The 22969-nt window shown below is 39.3% G+C and overlaps 1 protein-coding gene and 1 long non-coding RNA gene across 5 annotated transcripts in view; one reads left to right on the forward strand and one right to left on the reverse strand.

The window, feature by feature from the left end:
• PCNX4 (pecanex 4) lies at positions 1-16384 on the reverse strand. 4 transcript variants are annotated; one of them, XM_052783472.1, is made up of 12 exons: positions 16160-16377; positions 13328-13380; positions 11904-12630; positions 10081-10260; positions 9475-9989; positions 8556-8656; positions 8285-8407; positions 7659-8022; positions 4805-4908; positions 3295-4331; positions 2541-2727; positions 1-2174 (listed from the first exon to the last, which is right to left on the reverse strand). In XM_052783472.1, the coding sequence occupies exons 3-12, from the start codon at positions 12590-12592 to the stop codon at positions 1923-1925; spliced, it is 3552 nt and encodes a 1183-aa protein (XP_052639432.1). In that variant the 5' UTR covers positions 12593-12630; positions 13328-13380; positions 16160-16377; the 3' UTR covers positions 1-1922. The 4 variants fall into 4 exon arrangements, with proteins under 4 accessions (XP_052639432.1, XP_052639436.1, XP_052639435.1 ...); XM_052783476.1 differs by lacking the exon at positions 16160-16377 and adding an exon at positions 15349-15925; XM_052783475.1 differs by lacking the exon at positions 13328-13380.
• LOC128140076 (uncharacterized) overlaps positions 15925-22969 on the forward strand; it is a 12732-nt gene continuing 5687 nt past the window's right edge. The window contains exon 1 of the long non-coding RNA XR_008234608.1: positions 15925-16181. This is a non-coding gene — a long non-coding RNA (uncharacterized LOC128140076). The remainder of the gene's footprint in view (positions 16182-22969) is intronic.

The raw sequence follows: 22969 nt of genomic DNA on the forward strand, positions 1-22969 counted from the left end.
GGATCACAGCTCTCTTCCGTTTTTTCTCAACTAGTTTATTCAGTTTACAGAAGACAAAGAACGAGGGCAGAAATTACAGCCATCTTCAAATAAAAGACTGCTGCTGCAAGAAAAAGGTAATAAAGTTTTCTGTAGACAGAAGACAAGTAGTAAGAGGCTTACAATGAGGCAGGAAGGTTTGATTAGATTTAGGAAAAACCCCAACTTTCCAACTGCTGCAAGGACAGCAGAGAACTGGAGCAAACTACTTGACAAGTTCATGATACTCCTGGTATTGAAAGTTTTAAAGCAGATTAAACATTTGCCAGGAGTGGTTCCTTTTGAGAGGGAGCTGAAATAGGTGCTCTCTAAAAGCCCTTCCAGATCTGTTCCCGTGACTCTGTACTTCCAGATGCAGTTCATGGCCAAGCAAGGCGATTTTAGGTTATCAGCACTTTGTTATTTATGCTCCTGCACACCAAACCACCCCCTTCTAAAAGGTGCTTCCATTAATGTTCTGCATGAATTTCATCCTGCATGTTAGAGTGTTATACCGTGGAGTTTGACAGGTGTTTCCTTACCACTTCCAAATTCCACTACAAGGTTTGCATATTTCTTTAAAATCATTATGATCACAGATCAAAAGAAACAGTTAATAGCCAAGTACACAGTACGCAGTCCTGTGACAAATTTTACCTAATACAAAAAGGTCTTAGAGGAGTAAAAGTAGTAAACATGCTCCAAGTTATACAACACTGGGTGTTCTAAACCAGTACTAATTCAGTTATGGAGCAGATCTCATTTAAATTGATTCTGCAGGTTAAAGACAGACAATTACCTACACCCTGCTCGGCATATGCCAGCAGTAACTACACTGTAAGTACTGCTCTACAGAGAAAACACGTTTATGTGCTCAGGACTGGTGGTAACGAACAAGATAAACAAGCCACTGGAGAGATGACCCAGACCTGTTTTCAAGGAGACCTGTAATATTACAAACCAATTGCCAAATTTTGTTCTAACCTGTGGTAAGGTTAAAAAAACCCATAAATTACTTCTGGCACAGACAGCTGGATTTCTGCCCCCCCCCTCCCCATCAAGCTCTCACTGTATTTATGGAAGACTGGTTAGTGATGTGGACATAAGTTGCAAACAACATATATAGATATATAAAAAAATACATGGATAGTGGAAGAAGGAGATAAAATTAATCCATTTGGACTCAAATTCCTTCTCTCCCCTAATTACATGTTTACTTCTTTCATCAGGAGGTCACACAGGTTATTAATGTGTCAGAATGCACACTGTTTTATATAAATTCTCTTTGCCCCCAAAACAAGTATTTTGGTAAAAATCATCCCTTACAACTTACTTTGTTAAAGCATAGCCGATAACTTACTACAACTAAGGAAGATCAGTGAAAGTCATGTATTATAACAAATGCTAAAACTGAACTCAGTCCAATACAAAATGGCCAGAATAAAAAAAATTCATATAAATAGTCATATGTACACTTTGGTTACCAACTCTGCGGTTGACGGTACTACAGTGAGCTGTAACCTGACTGTCAGTGCAAGTCACCTGTCCAAGAAAAAAAAAAAAAAAAAATCAGAATGCACCAAAACCAGTTAATGATCAGAATTCTGCTGCTCTTCTCTAAACTGGAGAAGAGAATTTCAGCATCTCCTGGCTCATCAGCCACACAGGCAATGGTGTCCCACATGTTCCAGCAGCAAGAAAACAGTTCAAAACTTCCTGCCTGCTGAAGGTTCTGGCTAGCACCATTTCTGTGCAAATTACGTACGCTGGCTTGGCACTGCCATCCAACGTCATTTTGAGAGTAAAATCTTATTGGTAGTGTATAAATGTAGCATGAACATTTGATTCCAAACATACAGATGGAAAGTACAAAACACCCCCCAAAAAACAGTGCTACCGACATTCTAGAACAAAGGCAGATGCAGAAGTTCAGATGAATAAACGGGGTAGCCAAGAGGTGGGTCCGCAGCTTGCACAGTAAGGTTTCGCAGAAGAACAGGGTGTGCCTGGATGCTGTAGCGTTCTTCATCATCATTTGTAGCGTACAGCAGCTCCCAGGACAGATTCGCCCACTGACCTCGGACAGCTTCGTCATTAAGTTTTCCCACTTGTACTAACAATTCCTGAAGAGTGAGGACTCGCCCAGTGTAAATTCCCTTTAAGAACAAACAGATCAAAATGTTCAGTACATTCTCCAAGAAGATACACAAGCATTTGGTTACAAAGCGCTAAATGGGGCTACATACTATGACTGTCATCCCTTTAAAAATGGCAAAGTGTATAAACTAGTCTCAGTTCAATTCTTCCTTCTAGGAAGATAATTAGGAAATATTGCTGTATCTGAAGAACAATGCAGTGTGATTTTCAACAACAGTGATGTCGGCTCCTCTCTAGCATAAATGTAAACTTTGTTTGCACAACCTTCATGTTTTGGAACACAATTAAAAGGAAAAAAAAAAAAACCCAACAGTGGAAAAGAAAACCAAACTTTGACCTTGCTTACTAGTAATTTTTCTTCTTACCATGTTTGGGTCATGCCCCAGGGAAAAAAGGTATGGCTTTTCCTGAAGAACTGCTTGCTGCCACTCAAGATCTGATACCAGTCCAATGTACCAATCATTTTCATATTCTTCCAGGTAGTTAACCAGCTCTTTGAAGTTCTCAACTGGACCCAGGCTTGCTTTGTCAACCATAAGTTTAAAAGTGTACCTGAAAGGTACAAAAAGCCATACAGTAACTAGTGCAGTGAAAGACAGGAGGAAGAAAGCCTCTTCAGGCTACAGAAGGCAGGAAGGCACCATGAAATGTTATCAAGAACTAGCAACTTTGTAAGTTACTGCTTGTCAGCTGAGTCACTAGAAGTTAGTACAGGTATGCTTTTAGCTCACCCAGATGTAAAACACATTAGCTTAAACATCCTTCATTCACCTCAAACACTGCTCATGCTGCCTGCTAATGGAAAGTGCCAAACATCTAACTCCATCACAATTCTCTTTGATTATGGGGACAATGAAAATGGGTTGTTTTTTCCCTACTTAACACAGCAGATTGCCAGTGCTGGAGGCAGCTGCTGTGGAGAAGGGAAGAAGGAAGGAATCTTCGTATCACCCTCTTCACTGCCTGGGGTTACAGGCAATATTTATGTAGGAAGAAGCTACAAATATATTTAACTGGTAAGGTTTTAACATGAACTACTCTTAGTGAAGCGATACTTACTTTCAAAGCACAGGACTCTCTATATCATTTTTATAATCTGAGGGAATGTTTTTCTTTTACCTGAATGCTTTTAATGCAAGTTGGAATAGCTCTGGTTTGCTGTTTAGCCAGTCCAAACCAACAGACCATGGAATACCACCAGTGTACGCTCTAAACACATGGCTCGGGGCAGGCACGGTGTTATCCAGTCCAAACAGACCAAAACAACACGACAATACTCCATGGATGTATAAGTCTTTCAAAGCTTTATCTTTCATAAGGTCTTCAAGTAAGTTGGAAGGCTTTTCTTTCAGATGAAAAAAGTCCAGTTGACTCAAAATGAAGTGGTACCATTCTTCTGGAAACCTCTGCCTCATTTCATTGACTTTGGAAGAAGGCACTGGGGCTGTTCTCCATTCTTCAGGGATGCTCAATAGCTCTGAGTAAGAGCAACTAAATTCAACCTGAGGTAAAACTTCTTGCTGTTTCCCTTTGTCTACTGCGGGAAGCCCAAGCACAACAGCCCTGTATAATTTATCTTCTGGTGACATTTCTTGTGGGACTTCTTGGCTCTGTGTTTCTACAGATCCTGGAATAGACAGATGTACTTTTGGTGTAGTTCCCAACTGCCCAGGTTCCTTTCTGTCTTTCATTCTGCCACTGGGTTCAAGATCAAAAATGTCACTATCATCAGTCCAGTCCTCAATTGTATCAACACTAAAGCTATCTTCTTCCCTCAGAGGCCTGGATCTTTCTACTGCACTGCTATGCTGATTTTCTGGAAATGATCTTTTTTTGTTCATGTTGGCATTGCCTGGGCTTTCCCAAGTTTTTGATTTTTTATAACAATACTGGACAAGCATCCATACAAGCACTTTAATGAAATCATCTTTCAGATGCTTTAAATTCTCATGAGAGTCAATTATTCCAGATAACACGTTTCTGGCATCAGAATACAGCCGTACAGGTAGAACAGTACAAGGAGTCAAAATGTGTCCAAAATGGTGATTAGGAGAGAGAATCTTTGTGTGCTCCTGATGTTCGAAGGCCATTTCAAAAAGTTCATCAACTCTGTGAGCTTCAGCAGCATGACAGGATGTTTCCTGCAATTCTAGCCCCTAAAGCATAAATGAAAACAATTTGGGCTTAGTCTTCCCCAGCACATATCCTTAAATGCTAGCAAGCTGTTTTCTTGCAACAAAATTTTTCTGAACAAATAAAGATATGTTCCATTGTCAAGAATTCCACAACTGAACCTATAAATCTAACTGGAGATAATAGTAATAGCAAAGCACACACTACAACATTAGACACAGATCAATGTCTTAAACAAAAAAAACAAACAAACAAAATCTTTACCTCATACAGATCTTATTAGCCAGCTTATTAAAGATGTTGTGTCACAAGCTAGATGATAAAAAAATTTCACACCTGCTACATGTCAGTTGCAAGACTAGTTAATATAGTAATAACACTCATCTTAAAAAATTGACTGTAATATCAGGTAAATTAGTTACATTGCCAAAATGTTACACAGCAAAATGTTTGCATGAGTTCAAAACATTAACGTCAGTCCTCAGCATGCAGTTACCTTAATGTTAACACCACAGTAAGTGAAGCCTTTTTCTAGCACCAATATCCACATCAGTCTGTCCTGAAAACGGCACAAGTAATGTGATCCAGGTAGAGAGAGACCTAGACATGAAAAAAAAACCAAAACAAAACCGATGGTATTACTGTAGTATTATATTGATGAAAACATTTTCTACATGCCAACTGAGGAATTCAACTGCAAACATAAAATATTTCTGCATTGGCATCAAAATCAGTCAAAACTAGCTAACTAGTACCCTAGAATTTTAAAGAAACTATCTGGAAATCTAGATATTGAAATTGTAGTGCTATCTTTGAAAAAGCTGTGGAAAACTGGGAAACCCTCACAAAACTGCAGGACTACAATATTCATACTGGACCAGGGTTAAGCAACCCCACCCTCAATTCCCTTTGTAGAGACAACTTTCATTATTAAAGATCATCTTTGGCTGCATTTCCAACTGCACAGTTCCCACTGATGTCACCTGGAGATCTAAAATTCTTATGACTGCCGAATACATTAAAGAATCATCATGTAGCACATGAGTATCTTAATGGCCCTGTTTGCTGTGGAGTACAAAGTTTATTTGTTATGGGAGAAATAAAAATGTAACTCAACAGGACTTATTACCTACGCTACCAGTTCCTAAATTGACTTGTCTGTATTCCAGAATGGTTAGAAAATATCCCTCTAGGATGTGAAATCCAGAGTGTAAATGTTTCTGCTCCAGTGTCAGCTTACCAATTACATAATCACACCCATTTTACAGATACATAAATAGAGGCAGAGCAAGAGCACCTGCTCGTCTTTAAAGATTTGTGAATCAGTATCATATGCATTAAACATTAACAGTAGATACAGTGGAAATCATCTGTAGTCTTCCTGAAATACCTCTGCATGTCTGTGAGGGGGGAATAAATCTGATCCCACTGCATTAAGTTTGACATCACAAAAACAAAGCCACACAAAATAAACTGGAATTTGAAAATCAAGTCGCGAACAACTTCAGATCACACATCAAAGTAATTAGTGCTCAAAAATCACACAATCTGGCTCTCACTGTAAAAATTAGATAACACGTGTGTCCCCCCCTAAAAAAAGGTACTTCTTCGCTTTTCTACCTATTTCAATAAAAAGTGAAATGCCAAACTGCCTAGCAACTGGTGGTTATACTATATTTCTTTTAAGTTATAGCCTACTGTCAACTTCTCCAATACAATGGTGCTGTTCTTTAGCATGACTTTGGCTGCCAGTTTATGACCTGCTTCTGCTGTCACTCACATCCAAGTGACTACTTACTTGCACAGAGAATTTTAGTTTTAGAATGTTGTAAGATGAAATCAGTGAAACCAACCATTAAGCTGTAGTTAAAATTTAAGTAACCTTTTCTATCCCACTGAGCTAATGAAGTGCATTTTCTTGCTAACATTTTGCAAAGATTTTAATTTTTTTCTTGCTAGCTGTTAAAGCTACTAAAACTCCTTTACACAGAAAAAAGTATGGTTTTAAATTAAAATAGAGACACACAAAGTGGTACCTCTTCATTTTGAAGTCATCTGAGAACATCACATTTTTTCTTGCTTGAAGACATTCATTCACAGATTTTCCCATTAAAGAGGAGACTTTTCTCCCCCTCAAGACTAGTGTTTTAAATTATTTAATCTGAGGCATACATGCCACCACAGTCATGATGGCAATGGGGAAACATATGTATAATATGTATAGATATAAAAGAGATAGATACAACAGATATATATCAGATAGATATATTTATATTATATAATATATGTTTATTATATATATAAAACATACATAGGCTGAATGCAGTAGACAAACTGAAGTGTCTCTCCTTTAGAGGAAAAAAAGCTTCCTAGTTTTATTTTTTTAATACCTCTCTCTACACCAGTACTAAAAGTGCAGCAAATGTTTCCTAGTAAAGCACTTGCATATAGTTTTCAGAAAAGTGTGATTAAGATTAACTTCCACTGTCTTTAAATATTAGCCCATTTTTTCTAGTCATAAGCTATTTTCTAACAGGCTTATGTAAATATTTGCCTCTTGTCTAAGGGCAACGGTCTTGATTATTTAGGTTACACAAAGACTGCTTCTCAAGAAAACAAGCTTGCAATTTTAACAGTTATTCTGTCTCCAGCTGGGAAAAAGACTTGGCATTTCTTCACCTCTGTTTATATAATTCTGTGAAATACCCATCATGATGTCTTTCACAGGTTTTAAGACCACAAGCCCTGTTACAACCCTACCCTAACTACCTACACAAGATACGCCGTTAAGTCTTATCAGCTGGTTCTGTTCTCAACTGTTTACTGCTAGTTAGGCTATATCAAGTATTTTACAAACATCCAGTCCATATTCACCATACCTAATTAACATAGCCAAATTAGCAAACTCACCTTCTGGATCCTGAGTAATGGGATTGATGCAGAGAAAGACACATACATATACAACCACAAAGAGCAGTTTGACGCACCTCCTTCTCCCCACTGACTGTCAAGAGAACTCCTCAATTTATTGCTTCCAGTTAGGTGGGCTGAATGCATACCATCCTTTTTTGTGCAGTATAAAAAGATTAGGATTGATACTGTTTCATCACCATTTAGTTTCTCCTTATTTTAAAGATAACAAACCAGAATTATTTTCTTAAAAGAACATAAGAAGTAGAGATGTAAGAGAAGGATAAAAGTAATCACTTTTCCCTTAATTGAACAATCTCTGAATATCAGATTTAACCTACGTCGTGAAAGATGGTTTAAATCAGATGCTATGATTCTCCTGTTCTCCAGCAAAATCATGTTTCCTAAACCATTTAGCTACATTCCTTCACCGTACCTACCTAGGCTACCGGCTGCTAGTGCAGACTGCAGAGCAAGAGCCAGACTTGGAACCATCTGCTGGTAGTACACGGTATCGGAGCAAACACACGCTGTAGCGCCCACAGGTCCTGGCCAGCTTCGGACAGGTCTGGGAAACCCAATCAAAAATACCGGTAGCGTGAAGAGCGGCAGCAAGGGAGAAGAAAGGAGCGCAGAGATGGCGATGAAGGTCAGCAGGATTGGGAAGAAAACGACATTGAGTGTGATTAAGGTTGTGGTAGATTTACGACGTTGTTTTTTCTCTGTCCACGATGTCAAAAGAATAGCTATGGCAAACTGCAACTTTGAGACAAACTGAAGCACTCGATCACGTAGGATACCAACCTGCAAGATACATACAACAAGCACGTTTATTTGTATCCTGTATCATATCATATTCAGCACTGCCAAAGCTGCCTTATCTACAAGGATTTTAAGAAAATGAAGTGTGATTATCACTGACTGGTATTAGAGTGTATATCTTAGTACACAGTTTTTTAGCTTCTATTTGCTAGGTCCTTGGACTCTAATTCTCTAATAGGGGAGGGCAAGGAAACAAAGACTTTAAGTGACAACTATCTGCTTAAATTTACATTATGATAATTACCAGCAAGAGTCTGATCCCTGTATCAAGGCTCCTGTTCCACCAGAGGTCTGGATTAAACACCAACATTTGTGCTATTGACACAACCACTATGTCCAGTAGGGCATTTTCTGTATTCTGCCAGACCTAAAATAGAGATATGTTAGACATACATTTAAAAATGTGTTTATCCATCTCTGCTTTCATGACCTGGAATATTTCTTCCAAGTCACCTTAATACTTAAATCATGTAGAAGAGAGTTTCTTAGGCTAACATATTTAAAATTCAAATTACCATCCTAAATATTCTTGTGAATCCAATGCAAACAGACACAGAATGAAGATTTTGTAGTGAACGGTCTAGTGACAGGAATGCTATCATAGCAAACGGAGACACTGTAATTGAAATAAAAGAAACATTGATTTCCTTTCAAAAACATAATTAAAGTCTACAGAGGTAAGCAGTCTTATTGCAGAATGGAAATTTTGGAGTAAAAGGAGAACTCTTCCCTTCATTATTACAAACTCCTCTTTGTATTACACTTTCAGGATATCAAACAGTGTATTTGCAGTAATGGCCCAAGATGGCAAACATTTATGTCGATGCTTAGTTGTTATTTGCTATTACTTTTTTGTTGTCTGTTTATCTCCCCAAGAGAATGGGAATACTCAAATAAGAAAAAATAAACATGGGAATAGCACTCATCAATCCACTTCCCCAAACTGATGCTTCTTTACAAAATTAAATAATTTAGATCAAATTTTGGTTCCCCCAAAGTAGATATATTTGTCCCTAACCTACCAGAAAGGAGACTGTTCCCTTCACTAGCAAGTTGTAAGAACAAATATTTAGTCACCCTGAAGACTCTCAACTCACTTTTGTTTCCGAGTACCTTTTAAAAAAATCTACAAGAGCCATTTTTTCCAAAAGTGAGTACTGATGTTATAACTAAAATCCTTTAAAAGGCCTTGCTTTCTGAGCTCAACTTTTTAGGTTTACCCTTAAAAAAGAAATAAAATCACTAATCACTTTCAAATATTCTGAACCAGTAATTTTGACCTCAATGCACAGTTTAGCAAAACATAACAAATATTTCCAACTACTTGTTTTTTCTTGGTTCATTCATGGAATCTTGCACATACAGTAATTCTAGTGTTCTTTCAATCTTCCTACAAGCATCATCTAACAAACAACAGACAGTGCGTATTCCTACCTAGTGTTAGTAAAATCCTCCTGACAACACCAACTTTCATTAGCCTTCTTTGCTTCTCCATGAACACAGTCACAGTCCTGACATCCTTTGGATAAAAGGGGTTTCGGAAGACTCCAAACAAGTACACTCTCTGAATCTCTCTAAGAATCCACATAGTCATAAGTAATATGATCAGAATGTAACTCACTATAGCCTGTGGACTGGCCTTGGAAAATGATGAAAAGCCTGCAAATTGATGCAGCAGGCTAGCTTCTATGAGAGCAAATGTCAACACAGTCAAATAAAAAATAAATTCCCTCCACCCAAATTGTATTCTAAGACCTCTGTGCATATTTTTTGATTTGCTGGAGGCTAAATGGCTGATCATGGTGTGTTTGAAGGCAAAACCAATCTCGCTTAGGTTAAGACTCAGTATGAACCCAAATCCAGTCATGAAGAGGATCACACCGAGAGTGCTGGGAATGAAATACGATGCTATTGCTGTTCCAGCAGAAATGAGAAACATTACTAATAACCTGTGAAGGAGAAAATAAAAAAGATTTGCTTGAAAAGAAAAAGGTTATAAACAATATTGATACATTTTACAATTATATAAACAACATTTACTTTGTGTTACTTGACATAGGTGAACCTCCTAGTCCAAACTCCAACAGTTGCTCCATTCCCCATAGAAAAAGTGCGTCAAGCGGGGGCAGAATTCCCATTGCCCATAAGAATGGCAGAAAAAGAAATATGATGTGCAAAATCTGGTTTGTCTGTTCTAGAATGGGTGTGTTGACAGCAAACCTGGATAAAAGAAGAAATGTATTTGAATTCTGCGAAGGAAAAAATAACTGATGTGTGGGAAGACTTTTTGTTTAACTACTACAGCAATTCCAGAAGTATAAACATTACATATTCAATCTACAAAACCTCAACTAGTATCTTTTAAAAGGAAAAATAAGGACATACATTTATGCTTGGGGCAGTAACACACTAATTAGAACATCAGAACACAGGCTAATTTTTCATTCAAAAGATTTGAAGCCTTCAAATTACACAGATGAGTCAAGTGATATAGGTATGCTAATTGTTTTGATACTGTTGTGATAATACACTCAAGAAATACTTGTGCAAAAAGAAAGGCCCACAGGCTCTAAGACCTCAACCATTTAACAAAAAATGCTAAGTATTTTCTCAGAATTAGAAAAGCGAAACTTTATGCAAGTCCAAGACCCAAGACGTAAGCCTTAACACTGAAAGAATGCTTGTACACCAAGAGATAAACTCTCTTTAGGAATATAAAATGTTATTTTCTACATAAAAGTATTAAAATCTTCCTGTAAAAAATACAAAGATCAATATTAGAAATCTGCATAAATTCTAAGTCATATATAGTTCACCAGTTAGCTAATTAAGTTAAAGGTGGACTGCTAAGATATTTGGTTTCTCTTTACTTCTTAATAAATAAGTAAGCCTCAAAGGAATTTTGTCAGGAATTTAAAGAATGTCTGAATTTTCTCCTCAGGAAATTACATAGAAGAATTTGGGGTCCAATACCATGTGTATAATTCTCATATCATAACTGAAGAGGCAACTAGGGTAAATCATTAACAAAGACATCTCCAAGTGCAAAACTAGTAAAATCAAACATGCTTTTTTTTTTTAATGCATTTGAAGTAGCCCAACCATAAAATACATACATGTGACAAAGTGATATAAATATCACCCAACAGGGAGAAAGAATGCATAGAGTAAATCTAAAACCATCTTGCTTTAAGAGATTCTACAAATCCTTTAGCTAAGACGCTTGTCTGAAAAGTGGAAATATAAAAGTCTTCTACTTGTAGACTGGCATAGTTCTTTTGTATTACAAAAGCATTTAAAAATCCAAGTTCAAAATCCATGTAATAAAGATATAGTAATGTTCACATTTGCTTATCCATTCATTAAAACCAAATTCATAGTCCTTTTTTGCCTGTAGTTTAAAACCCGCTGCAATCACTTTGCAGACATTAAATTGGAAAATAGTCCAGGATGAAATCTGGATATAAATCCAGCACTCCTGGAGTTTGCAGTGTTTACATCTATGATTCCAGGTCAGGAACATGTGTTTTCAAAACACATCCTTTAAAAGGATGTTGATGCAAATGCTCTTGTACAAAAATACTGAAACTGACATGGTAGAAGATAATTTTAGCTGTCTCTTACTTAGAAACTGCTCTAACCGCTCTTCCTAATTTATGTGGAACGCTATAAAAATTTAAGAACAACCTTTTATGCACAGGGTAGAGCCTCAGTTTTTACCATTCTAGCTTCTTTCTTTAGAGTTCCTACCGTTGATTAAAATATCAAAATAAAATTTCCTCAGAAGAATAATTTCACCTTTCTCATCAAAAATACAGAGAATAACCATTACTTTAATTAGCTAAATGCTGTTTTAGGTTTACCTGTGTGCAAGATCCACTGCCATAAAGACAAAAATATAGAAAGGTCTCATCAGAGCAGTGATTTCGTAAGTATCCAGTGCTTGGAAAGTAGCTGTTTCGGTAGCTGTATTTATGATTAATGAATACTCTCCTATACATATAGTCACCCATCCAAATACAAAGATCATAACAGTTCCTCCAATGTTGCTATATAGCAAGGTTATTCTGTTTGGCAGCAAATACCAAGTTCCCAACCCACACAATACCCCTGCCAGAAGGGAATGAAACACAGTGTTGATTATATACTTCTTGCCAGGAATAATAAATTTTACTGTCTCTGAACCTACACAGCTGGAAAATTCAAACTCATCTTCATCTGTTAGGGTATTCTGAATTTGCATTCTTTCTACTGTCACTGTTTTCTGCTTTGCATATAGATTTGTCATCTGAAGAATAAGTGCAGTAACAAACATCAGTCCTCCTGAAAGTGCTGCAGTATAGTAGTCTTTCATAACACCTAATTGGTACAAAAGTGTTCCTACTCCTCCCCAAACCCATGGCATCAAGAAAAGAATAATCTGATTCACATATACGTAAGGAGGGGCACAATAGCCTAATTTAAACCGGGGACCTCCCAGCAGAGTCTGTGGAAAGCGCTTCAAGAAGAACTCCTGTTTGTACTCATTCAGCAGAGGTACATCTGGACCCATTCTTATTACTCAGGAATGCTGGATGAATATCATTTTTCCTGTAAGAGAACAGAAAGAAAAAGAAGGAAACATTACTGAATCTGGAACTCAGAACTTAACCAGGGAATTCTTTTGTCCTGTTTTCATTTACCAAGTTATAGCAGAATTCTGACATGTTAGTATTAGTAGACATCATCCTAAAGCACTCACAGAATGTGCTAGAATACAACTACTAAGCAAACACCTAAAATGGAAAAAGCTATCTATTTTAAAATGTAAACATATTCTTTAATCTGAAGCTTTAGGCAACAAATAAAACGTATAGTCTGTTCTTGGGAGATGATAAAACCAACTCATCTCCACACCAGAACACCTTCCTAAAACTGATTTTTTTTTTCCATCCAATCTGATTCCAATCACATCTTGCCACAGGCCTCTAATTCCAATTAACCCTGTTATGGATCTCCATATACAAACAGAATAGTCAGTGATTTCAGTGAATAGCCACGTAAGTGCAAGGATACAGTCACACCGAGGTCCCTGTAAAAATCAAAGCCTTATGAAATAAACTAACTATAAAAAAATATTAGTAGAAGCACTAAAAATTGTTTCCCACATCAGCATTTTTACTGTCCTCCCTACACAGCCTAGTTGCAGAACAAGATCTCACTGTACTAAGCACTACACAAAACATAAAATAAACAGTTCACTTTCTGCTTCCTAAAACATATAAAATAAGAAAAATAAACACAATACTTGTAAGTTGTAGCAGAATCGGTACATATTCTTCTATATGTCAATGGAGAAAGCTGAAAAAAGGAAAAAAGATACCTGTAACATTTACAATGAATCATCAGATAGAAATCAGGTAGGAATACTCATTTAGAGAGGATCAGACAACGTAGAAATAATGAATGTAAGATGGTAACTACGATATTCAAATACAATTTTATGCTACTAGTCACGAAAGCAAGAATCGATGAATGACAGGTAGAAATATTCAAGCTAAGAAACAGGGTGAAAAAACAGCATAAAAATGCAGTGCTAAAGCAATTCATTAATAATAATTCTTTAAAAAGAGACATTGGTGTGCATTAGGAGATGTGCAATTACTGAAATTCTGACTTATTTCTACTGGACCTATATAATCTGATGAATACCCATTAGCCATCATTGCTGATATATTAAAAATGAAACACTCGGCTGCCATAGAGTTTACAAACTACTGTGATCCCTTCTTTCTACAAGCCAAATGCTTTTAGTCGCTTCCAAGAACTATTTACTCCTTACATTTAAACAGATATCACTTAACTGTAGGCAGATACTGGTCATCACGGGACTAAGTTAGAAACAGTGCAAATGAGAGAGATTAAAGGCCATTCATACACATTATCACAACTGGAAATTTGCGTTCAGGGTCCACTAAGTCAATACACTCCACAATGAAAAGCAAGACCCCACAGGCTCTGTAACTACTCTCCATGTAGGCCGTGGAATTTATTTTTTTTTGTTTTTTTTAAATAGAAATTCCAGTTTGGAATATTGAACACGGAATATTGAAAGCATAGAGGGGTGTTGGTCATACTATTTCAAGCCATTGAAAGTTTCTTAAAGGAAGGAGAAGGCAGCAGTCAGTCTTAATGGGAAAGACACATGTTGACTATGTAGAGGGGAATTCATCGCAGTCAGCTCAGGAATTTGAAAATGTAACAGGGACACACCCAACTAAAAACAAATTTCAAATGTAACAAAAAAAAAAATAATCACAATTCAGCCAATCTTGTTTAGAAAAGAAACACTGTTTAGAAGGCTACATAGGCATGAAACCAAGTTGCTGTGAAAGTTACATGCAGTAGATTTATATGCACATAAATGATACAAGCTGAGTTTTAAAAGAAACGCAGAACCAAAAGGTGCATAGTTTTCCTTGAAAAACAGTTTTCAGGCAGCGTGTTTTTCTGCTCTAAGGGCGGCTATTTTTGTTTCAAGTTCTAGTCTGCATTTGTGTTTGTCAGTTTATATTGCTAACAAAACGTTAACAAAAGATTCCTCTTACAGTTTCTGTGTAAACAATAGACATCTTTGTGTGAGACAAAAATCTAAGCACATAAACAATATAGTTCTACTTGGCTATACTCCAAAGTGAGCCATAAAAAGATGTGAATTTATTTATAAATGAAAATCCCAAGACTGAAGCTCACAAACTATGGAAACGATACCCTCGACTATCCATCTGGCTTCCAAATAGTCAGGTAGCACATTAGGACTTCAAAGAGGCACTCATGCGTGTCTCGTTATTTCTGTGCAAAGCCCTAGCAACAAGACTCCACACATTAGTGGGTGTTTACAGGACCTGGCTTCAATATACATTCCTAACATACAGGCCTGGCTTGACTTTGACAACTTGCCTGGTTACCCAAACAATCTGCACCACAACAATTTGTCATCACCAGCAGGGATCCATGCAACTTTGATACTATCGTAACAAGGATAGTAAAAGAACTTTAACACCATAAGGTCATTTAACAAGTTCCCTCCTGCAATATCCTCTCTATGGCCTTATTACAAAAGGAAAGAAAGCAAATCTTGCTTGAATTCAGGCAGAAATTCACAGGAGGGCAGGAATTTTTGCCTAAATGAACATCATCCTTCACATCCACTGAATGGTGGATCAGCTCAGTGTCGTTTGGTTTTATTTCAAGCAGATTACAGGAGAACACGTGTACAGCTCTCAGCCACCTAAACCACTGAAGCACATAAGCCTTAAAAATACTTACCTCTGAGGTCTTCCAGGTCTTTTCATGTGAGACTAAGTAACAGTTATAAACCCCCCACTAGCACAGGAGGGAGGAATGCCAGTGTGGGAGGTGCAGGGGGAGCCGGGGAAACCCCTGTCCAGGCAAATCCACCTGTGTGCCCAGACACCTGCACCTCTACTCCACAGTTAAAGATCCGGCTGTGCTGCAGGCCGGCTTCCAACCCAGGAGCCAGAGGGAGCAGACTGGGGGCCTCTCCTCAACAGCATCGACGCCGTCCCCCAGTGAGACCGGGGATGCAGCGTTTTAGGCCAACACGCTCCATCCAGTCATGGGAAGAGCATCCCGGGACTACCTTTGGGAAGGGCCAGACCACCTCCTTCCCGAGACACCTCTGCACCTGACCAGACGGCCTCCCACCAGAGCCGCCACACTTCCTCCCCAGCCCTCTCTCCCTCAAATCTTCCGCAGGAACGGAAATTAAAATAACCAAGCGACCAAAAATAAAGCCTCTGCTGTTTTCAACTCCGGAGGGGAAGGGAAGCCACGCAGCCACCGGGCCCGCCGAGGCAAGGCCGGTGGGCAAACCCAGGGGAGGGCAACGCCGGTCAGGCAGAGCCAGATGGGACGGGCTGCCTCCCCCGACCGACCCCCGGGCTGTGCCCGCACCGCCGCCTCCTCGGGGAGGCCCTGGCGCCTCTGCCTGCTCCAGTGAAGGGCCCCACGGCGCCCGGGGAAAGCGGGCAGGTGGGTGCCTGCACCCCTGCGGCGAACGGCCGGGGCCGGCGAAAGGCAGCCGCGGTAAAAGAGCCTCTGCGAGACGGGCACCTACCTCTGGCCCGGACTCGGAGCAGGTCAGGGGCTTTGCGGGGCGGGGGAAGAAGGGGAACGGGGGCTGAGCCTGCGGCGGGAGGAGGCAGGAGGAGGGAGGATGGCGGAGCGCTCCCCCCCCCGCCCCAAGGCTTGTTCTGAGGAGGGAGCGCGAACGGCGCAGGCCGCGGCCGGGCGCTCCTCCCCGCCGGCGGTGCCCCTCCGCCCCGGTGCTGCTGCTTTTGCTGCTGCCGCTGCTGCTACTGAGGACGGCGGGGAGGTGGAAGGTGGAGACGGCGGCGGTGAGGCCCGGCCTCGCCGCGGCGGCCCCCTCCCCTTCCCGCCCCCTCTTCCCTCCCCTCGGCTACCGCCGCCATTTTGCCCGCCTGAGGCAGCCGGTGGCGGCGAGGCGTCGCGGGGGTCCGTGCTGCCTGCGGGAAATGGCCCCGGCCCGCCGGGTGGCGGCGGGGGGGCTTCTCCCGGGCGTCTTCTTGGCGGGGTCGGTACAAGAGCTGCGAGGGACGGCGAAGGCGAGGGGCTGATCGCCTTCCCGCTCCACGGCGGCGGGTCTTGCCCCCGCGGCGGGCTGGTGCCCCGAGCCCGGCGGCTACCTGCCGCCCTGCCCGCCCGCGTTTCCCTCAGCAGTACGGGTTTTCACAGCTCTGCTTTCCACACATAACCGTCGTCCTTCTGTTGTAAAATTAGGCGTGAGGCATCTCTCTAGCTGTGGCCTGCCAGCAGCTTCCCGAAGCGAAGAGAAAGGTGAAGAAAATCCCTCAGTCCGCAGAGGAGCCGTGGCAAGGCAGGCAGGGGCTGGTCCCTCTCTAGCTGATGAATCTGTCACCCAGGCAGCTTCGGTTTCCTCAAGTTTCTTTCCGTCCCTCTCAGAGCTGGCATGGAAATGTCAGAGGCTGTTTTTTTCATCACTTTTTTAGTCGTTTTCATAATCTTCCCACATTAACAAAAGTGCAAAACCAACCAAATTAGTCTGTTTCTTTAATTATCACAACATTCAACACGCAACATTCTAATATTAAAACATTAAGCACAAATACTCAATCCACAGCATACTCTTTAAACGTTTCCTTAATCTTGAATGTTAATGGTCTTTCTCTGTTTATGTATAACTTATTCAAGATGAGAACACTGGTTCTAGCCTCAGGTAGAGGAAAATGCATGCTGAGTTCTTCTAGGTTAAATAAACTTGAGCATTCACTGGCAAATTGAAATGTAAATCCAAATACTGCAATACTACTTACCACTTCAAATTACACCCATTAAACATTGAGAATATTTAATAGAGTGAGCATGCTTAATATAATTTATATCTAATAATACTAAAATGTATAAGTCACTGTATTCATTAGAACACCAAGGCATGCATGTCTACCTTAATATCTATGTTATAACAATCACCATATAAATACTTAGAAACAGTTATATCTGTTTTAATCTGAATCCCTAATTTAACACACAGGCATACGCTTAGAATTTTAGGTAGACTAACGGGTTCACTGTAATCAATTCTTATCAGAAGCATCATAACCTTTTTGTAGGTCTGTTAATCTTTATTCTTCAGAGATAATAAAAAGGCAGTTAGATTGTGGTATCCAGTGTAAAACCTTGGAAACACTACCAAAGAAAAATGCTCATTTACCTTTACTGAATTTCTTTTAAATGAAGTTCAATGGTACAAATGATACTAGAGTCCAGCCTCCTAGAAGACAAATATAAGTATCTAAAAAAAACCCCAACCACCTGAGTTTTTTTTCCAGGATCCTTGACTTAAGATTTATTTACCCTGTCCTTCAAATATATCTGTTGCAATCCTATTAAAATTAAATGTTTGTATGTCTCACAGATATTCCAAGGTAAATAGCATCTCTGTACAATTCACTAACGGTCTGTAGCAGGTTCATCCTGTCCCACTTTAACCAATTCAGTTATGGTTTTGTAAAGTTGATGATTCTGTTCTGGAGTATGTAAATCTTAAACAGCAATTGCAGGGGGGAAGCAGACATTAGATTTATTTCCTTGCAAGCTCTGCTGCTTGTGTTTCAATACTCAGAGAAGGCTTCTTGCCTGTCCTCATTTCCTGTGATTTCTCCATTGCTCAAAAGAATAAATCAGAATTTCAGTCAGTGCAAACTCCAAGCTATTTACTGGAGAAGGGACCATACTAATTTATTTCTCTTAAGAGTTCTAAGAATTTTCTTGGTCATATAAGATAAAACCTGCTAACAGAGTAAACTGTTCTAGGTAAATTCTGCCAACCTCCAGCTGTCTTTTGCACAGATTATCGCACAATGTGTAACTGCAAGCATGTGAACAATCCCACTGAAATTAGTAGGACTCCTCATCTGCTTAAAATTAAGATACACATAAACTATTTGCAGACTTGGGACTTGGGTTTTGGCATTCTTTTTAGTTTGTGAAAGGGCTATTAGTCCCAACTCCCCAGATAATCATTTCGCATATTTCCATATTTTTAATGTTTACTTTGTTTAGAATGATGCATGCAGTAGCAAATATTTTTCTTATTGACCTTTCTCATCTTTAAAGATCAGCCAAAACAGTAATTTTTGTTCTGGAATGCATCTTTATATACAGCTATAAGGGTAGGAGAAACAGATGCTTTCTTGCATTTCCTGACTATTAAGGAAGACAGAGCTTGTAGGAAATTATTCTTTTAAAAAGAATTAGTGCTAGGTAAAAAAAAGGTTACTTTCAAATCAGATCATAGAAGTTATTTATTCTTTTTTTCCTGATGCCCAAAGTTAATCATTGGTATATTGAGATCTGTAAGCTGGCATTCCCAAATAGAAGATGTCAGAGTGAAATCTGACTCCTCATTTTACTCAGTCTTTTTGTTCTGCATCCCATAGGAGACCCATCTTGTGTTTATCTGTGTAGCTTTCTGGAAAGCTGCATATGCTGGATGTATGTTATCCATGACTACTTTTCTATGGCTCCCTTGGAAGTAATGCCTTTCGACAACAATAGGCTGGCAGGAAAACATACTAAGGAGCTTGCTTCTTTCTGGATGCCTTCATCCCTTTGAAAAAAACTTTACAAAAAAGTACTCCATTCCTACATGTGAAAGATACCTATGTTTTCCTGAAGGCAAGGGCTTTTGATTACATTTCTGAGCTACCATTAAGAGTTCAAGGGTAACAGTCATCCATGTAATGAGTTTTATCAACTGAAGTATCAGCTCCCATTCAGCCACCCTTCCTATATGGTGGCTAAGCATATGCTTCAAGTAATTTCAGAATTTATATCTAGCTATTTATTATGACATTAAAGCAATATGAAAGTGTTTTTTATTGATTTAGTTTTGTGTATAATGTGGTTTGGATTGTATGAGACCCGTATTCTTCCAATATTGCTCGCAGCAAAGGATAAAACAGTCTGAGTTTGAAGATTTCATTTTAGTTTGTGCGGGATATTCTTAAAATCAGGAGCTGTGAGCTGAATTCTTTTTGTTGTTTGACAAAGCAAGGTTTTCCTTTTTTTTCCTCCTTGCATTTAATGCCAAAAATGTCTTGATTATGGAAGCAATCTAGTTAAATATTTTATGTTTTGGGAAAGACTCACTTGCCTTGGAAGTCTCTTTCAATTGCTGTGTTTTGAGAATCTATCACTGATCTGAGGAGAAAGGGACAGAGAAAGAATTACAAATTGCAAATTTGTGTACTCCTAGAATTGTAAGTGACAACCCAGGATTGACTATGGGATATTCTGCATCTTTAGTTTGACAGGGTGCAACAGTCCTGTGGCCATGCAGACTTCACAGTTGTCATTTATACCACAGTCCGTGGCCACACAGATGTTGTGGTTATAAATGGAGACAGTTCGTGTGCAAGACACTCCACTCCAGCGACACACAACCTTTTACTGCTAGAGCTTAAGGACAATTTGTAGCTGCCATAACAGTATTAAAGTTTGTATCATCTACGTGCAAGGCAGTGTATCCTATGTCCTTGAGCATTTCACCCAATTAAGAATGGTCACATTCACATGCGCTAGTTGTTAAAGACTAGGTTCAGATTGCTGCCATCCAGCACCCAACTTTGCAACGACTTAAAAAAATATTCTTGACCCCCAAAATTAATTCAGAGATCTAAGTGAGACATTTGGACTTCGTGCAAGATTGGGAACAGGGTGAAGTAGGTGTCTCTGGAGGATAGTTCCATGCTCACTAAGTGGAGAGCTGCTGATGTTAGCCATTAGCAAACATCCCTCCAGGAGCAGGTCTGAGCTGCTGTCTCAGTGCACCTAATCTGTGGTTGTGCACAAAGTGCCTCGATCCGCTCGGAGCAGTGATGCCCCCTGCCACGGCTGGTGCCTGCTTAAGAAGGACTAAAAGGCAGTGGTATGGTGCCAGGAACTGCCTTCCATGAAGTAGGCTAGTGGCTGCCTGCCCCAAGAGGAAGGAGGCCAAGGACCTTCTTAGCCTGAAAGAGTCCAACTCACGGTGTCACTCTGTAAAAGAGGCTACAGATAAGGCTATGGAAGAGCCATTATCTGCTATTCTAGTAAGATCAGAATAGAGAGGGAGCCTGATCCCATCACCCAAGGACGAGCATTTCCCTTTCGTGCCCAACTTAAAATATTAATTAGTCCTTACCTGTTGCTTCTAATTATGTCTTCAAAAAAGCAGACCAGCGAGGGAGGATCTCAGTGTGAAGATTCTCATGTGAAATTCCCACAATATTGAGGAGTTCAGCTATGGTGTCTTTGGTATACACCAGAATCATCACTTGCTCCTACAGCATTACAGACTATTAGGTCTGCTGATGAATCTCCCACATGGAGAAGAGATTCACTGCCAGCCATCAAAATGCTTCCCAGGAGCAGAGCTGGCCCTTTAGAGCTCTTTCGAGTGGCAGTATTGAATAGTATGCTTAGACAGCAGAGGAACATCTTGGGTGAACTGGTTGCTCTTGAGAAGAGCTTGTGAGCATGCCTCTGTTTAAGCCTGTCCTAAGTAGTAAAACAATATATATAGACACAAATGGTAAAGTACTGTTCTGTGCTGGTGCTCAGCACACTGCAATACTGTTAATTAAGCTTTGTTAGTTTGATGTCCAGTTTTTCTGACATGGGTTTTGATCTAATCTTGCAGAATTCTAAAACTCTGCCGTTTTTCATGTGCAAGTACATTTTAAAAAGATTTTCATAATTTCTTTGTGTCCAGCTTCTCTAATAAGGTTGGACAGATTCTCACAGTTTCTGTTGCTAATATGATTCCTGGCAAATAGAGCAGAAGGTTCAGGAGAACAAAAGAAATGATCTAATTTTAGTAATGGTGCAGACTGAGTCTGTCATTTTTCTCTCTCTTTTATCCTCCTACCCTTTCTGAATGTCAGAACCTCTCCCAGCACTGCCTGTTTTCAGTTTGAATTGAATTCTTGTTCTTCGTCAAGGACTGGGCATGATGAGTTTTTAGATACTCCTCTGGACAGAAGCTGGAGTATTTGAGAGGCTTATCAGTGAAATTCTGACTTGTGACAGGTCATTTGCTAAGAACGAACCACTTCCCAGCGAAGCTGTTTTTGCAAATTAGAAAACCTTATATCTGAAATTTCACTTAGTATGTATGTCATATTTCTATTATCCATTTGAAATCTTAAATTGAAGTTTGAGTCTACTACAGTGTAAAGACAATAAAGGAATTTAGTTTCTGAAAGACAAAGAGGGCTGCATTTTAGTGTAGTAGGTCTGCTCAGCTTGCAAGGTGCTCAGACCTCTATCCAGTGAAGTTCTTTAGCCTGTGCCTAATTGAAGTATGAGAATTTCTGTAGAAGCCTTAACATAAAAGGTATTCTTTCAAAGGCAATGGAAATACTAACATATTTTAAATTAAATGTATGCTTACCAACTTTGCTAGGTTTGGATCTTGGGGGATTGTTCTAGTGAACAACAATTACACTTGTCTTAGTCAACCTTTATTCTTATTCTTGTGCTCCTGTTTTGGATGTGAGAAATAAACAGGCTGTATTTGCCATTTGGAGGATGGCAGTTACAGACATCTGATGTGCAGAAATGGACAAGAAAGCAAAGATTAAAGAATAACATGGTTTGAAGTGAAAATTGCTAGAGCAGTAACAAAACGCAGAGGATGTCCTTTCTCGGATGGTAATTTATTGAGTGTACAAGAAAAACACTGGTATGGTTAGAAATAAATTATAGTTCAACATTTAGAGACATAATATATTACAAAATGAAAAATAAAGCTAGCCCAAAGATTAATTTTGTTCCTGAACAGGTCTACTTAAATAACCATGTCAAACTTGATTAAAAAGGTGGAATCATTTTTCAGAATAAATCATTCCTAAGTATCTATCTCCAGTTTGTTTCATTTCATGTCATCTATATAGAAGGGGGCAGGCAAGCATTGCAATTAAGTCTGTAAAACCTACAACCATATTCACGTTAAAATAACTTCCTGTGATTGATGTAACAGACCACACTATTAGGCCTAAAATTGGGCTTTGGAATACAGTTGATATACATCAGAATAGTATTTTCATCTGCAAATTCTCAGTAAATAATTAGGCAGACCTCCTCCCCTAACTTACGTGAAGGACTTAAAAACTAGGCTGAACGATTTTGAGATGGGAGGAGTATTGCTTCTCAGCTTTGTGTCTTTAGGAATTATATTTACATTGCTTTTTCTGAAATCATTAGGCCTGAAAAAACGAAAGCTTAAATGTATTCCAGGAACTGGAGCTTAAAAAAGCCCTCTGCCAAATAGGCAAGGTTTGCAATGAAATCTCCCTTATCTCGACCAAGCAGCTCATCATTTAACCAGGAAATGGAAGGGAAG

Source organism: Harpia harpyja, chromosome 3 (assembly GCF_026419915.1).
Source record: "Harpia harpyja isolate bHarHar1 chromosome 3, bHarHar1 primary haplotype, whole genome shotgun sequence".
NCBI classification, from domain to species: domain Eukaryota; kingdom Metazoa; phylum Chordata; class Aves; order Accipitriformes; family Accipitridae; genus Harpia; species Harpia harpyja.

Coding starts and splice junctions, on each gene's coding strand:
- PCNX4 (XM_052783475.1), bottom strand. CDS start 12,592: ATGGGTCCAGATGTACCTCTGCTGAATGAGTACAAACAGGAGTTCTTC. Junction 10,261..11,903: donor GCAGTGGATCTTGCACACAG/GTAAACCTAAAA, acceptor TCTTTTATCCAG/GTTTGCTGTCAACACACCCA. Junction 2,175..2,540: donor TGGGGCATGACCCAAACATG/GTAAGAAGAAAA, acceptor TTGTTCTTAAAG/GGAATTTACACTGGGCGAGT.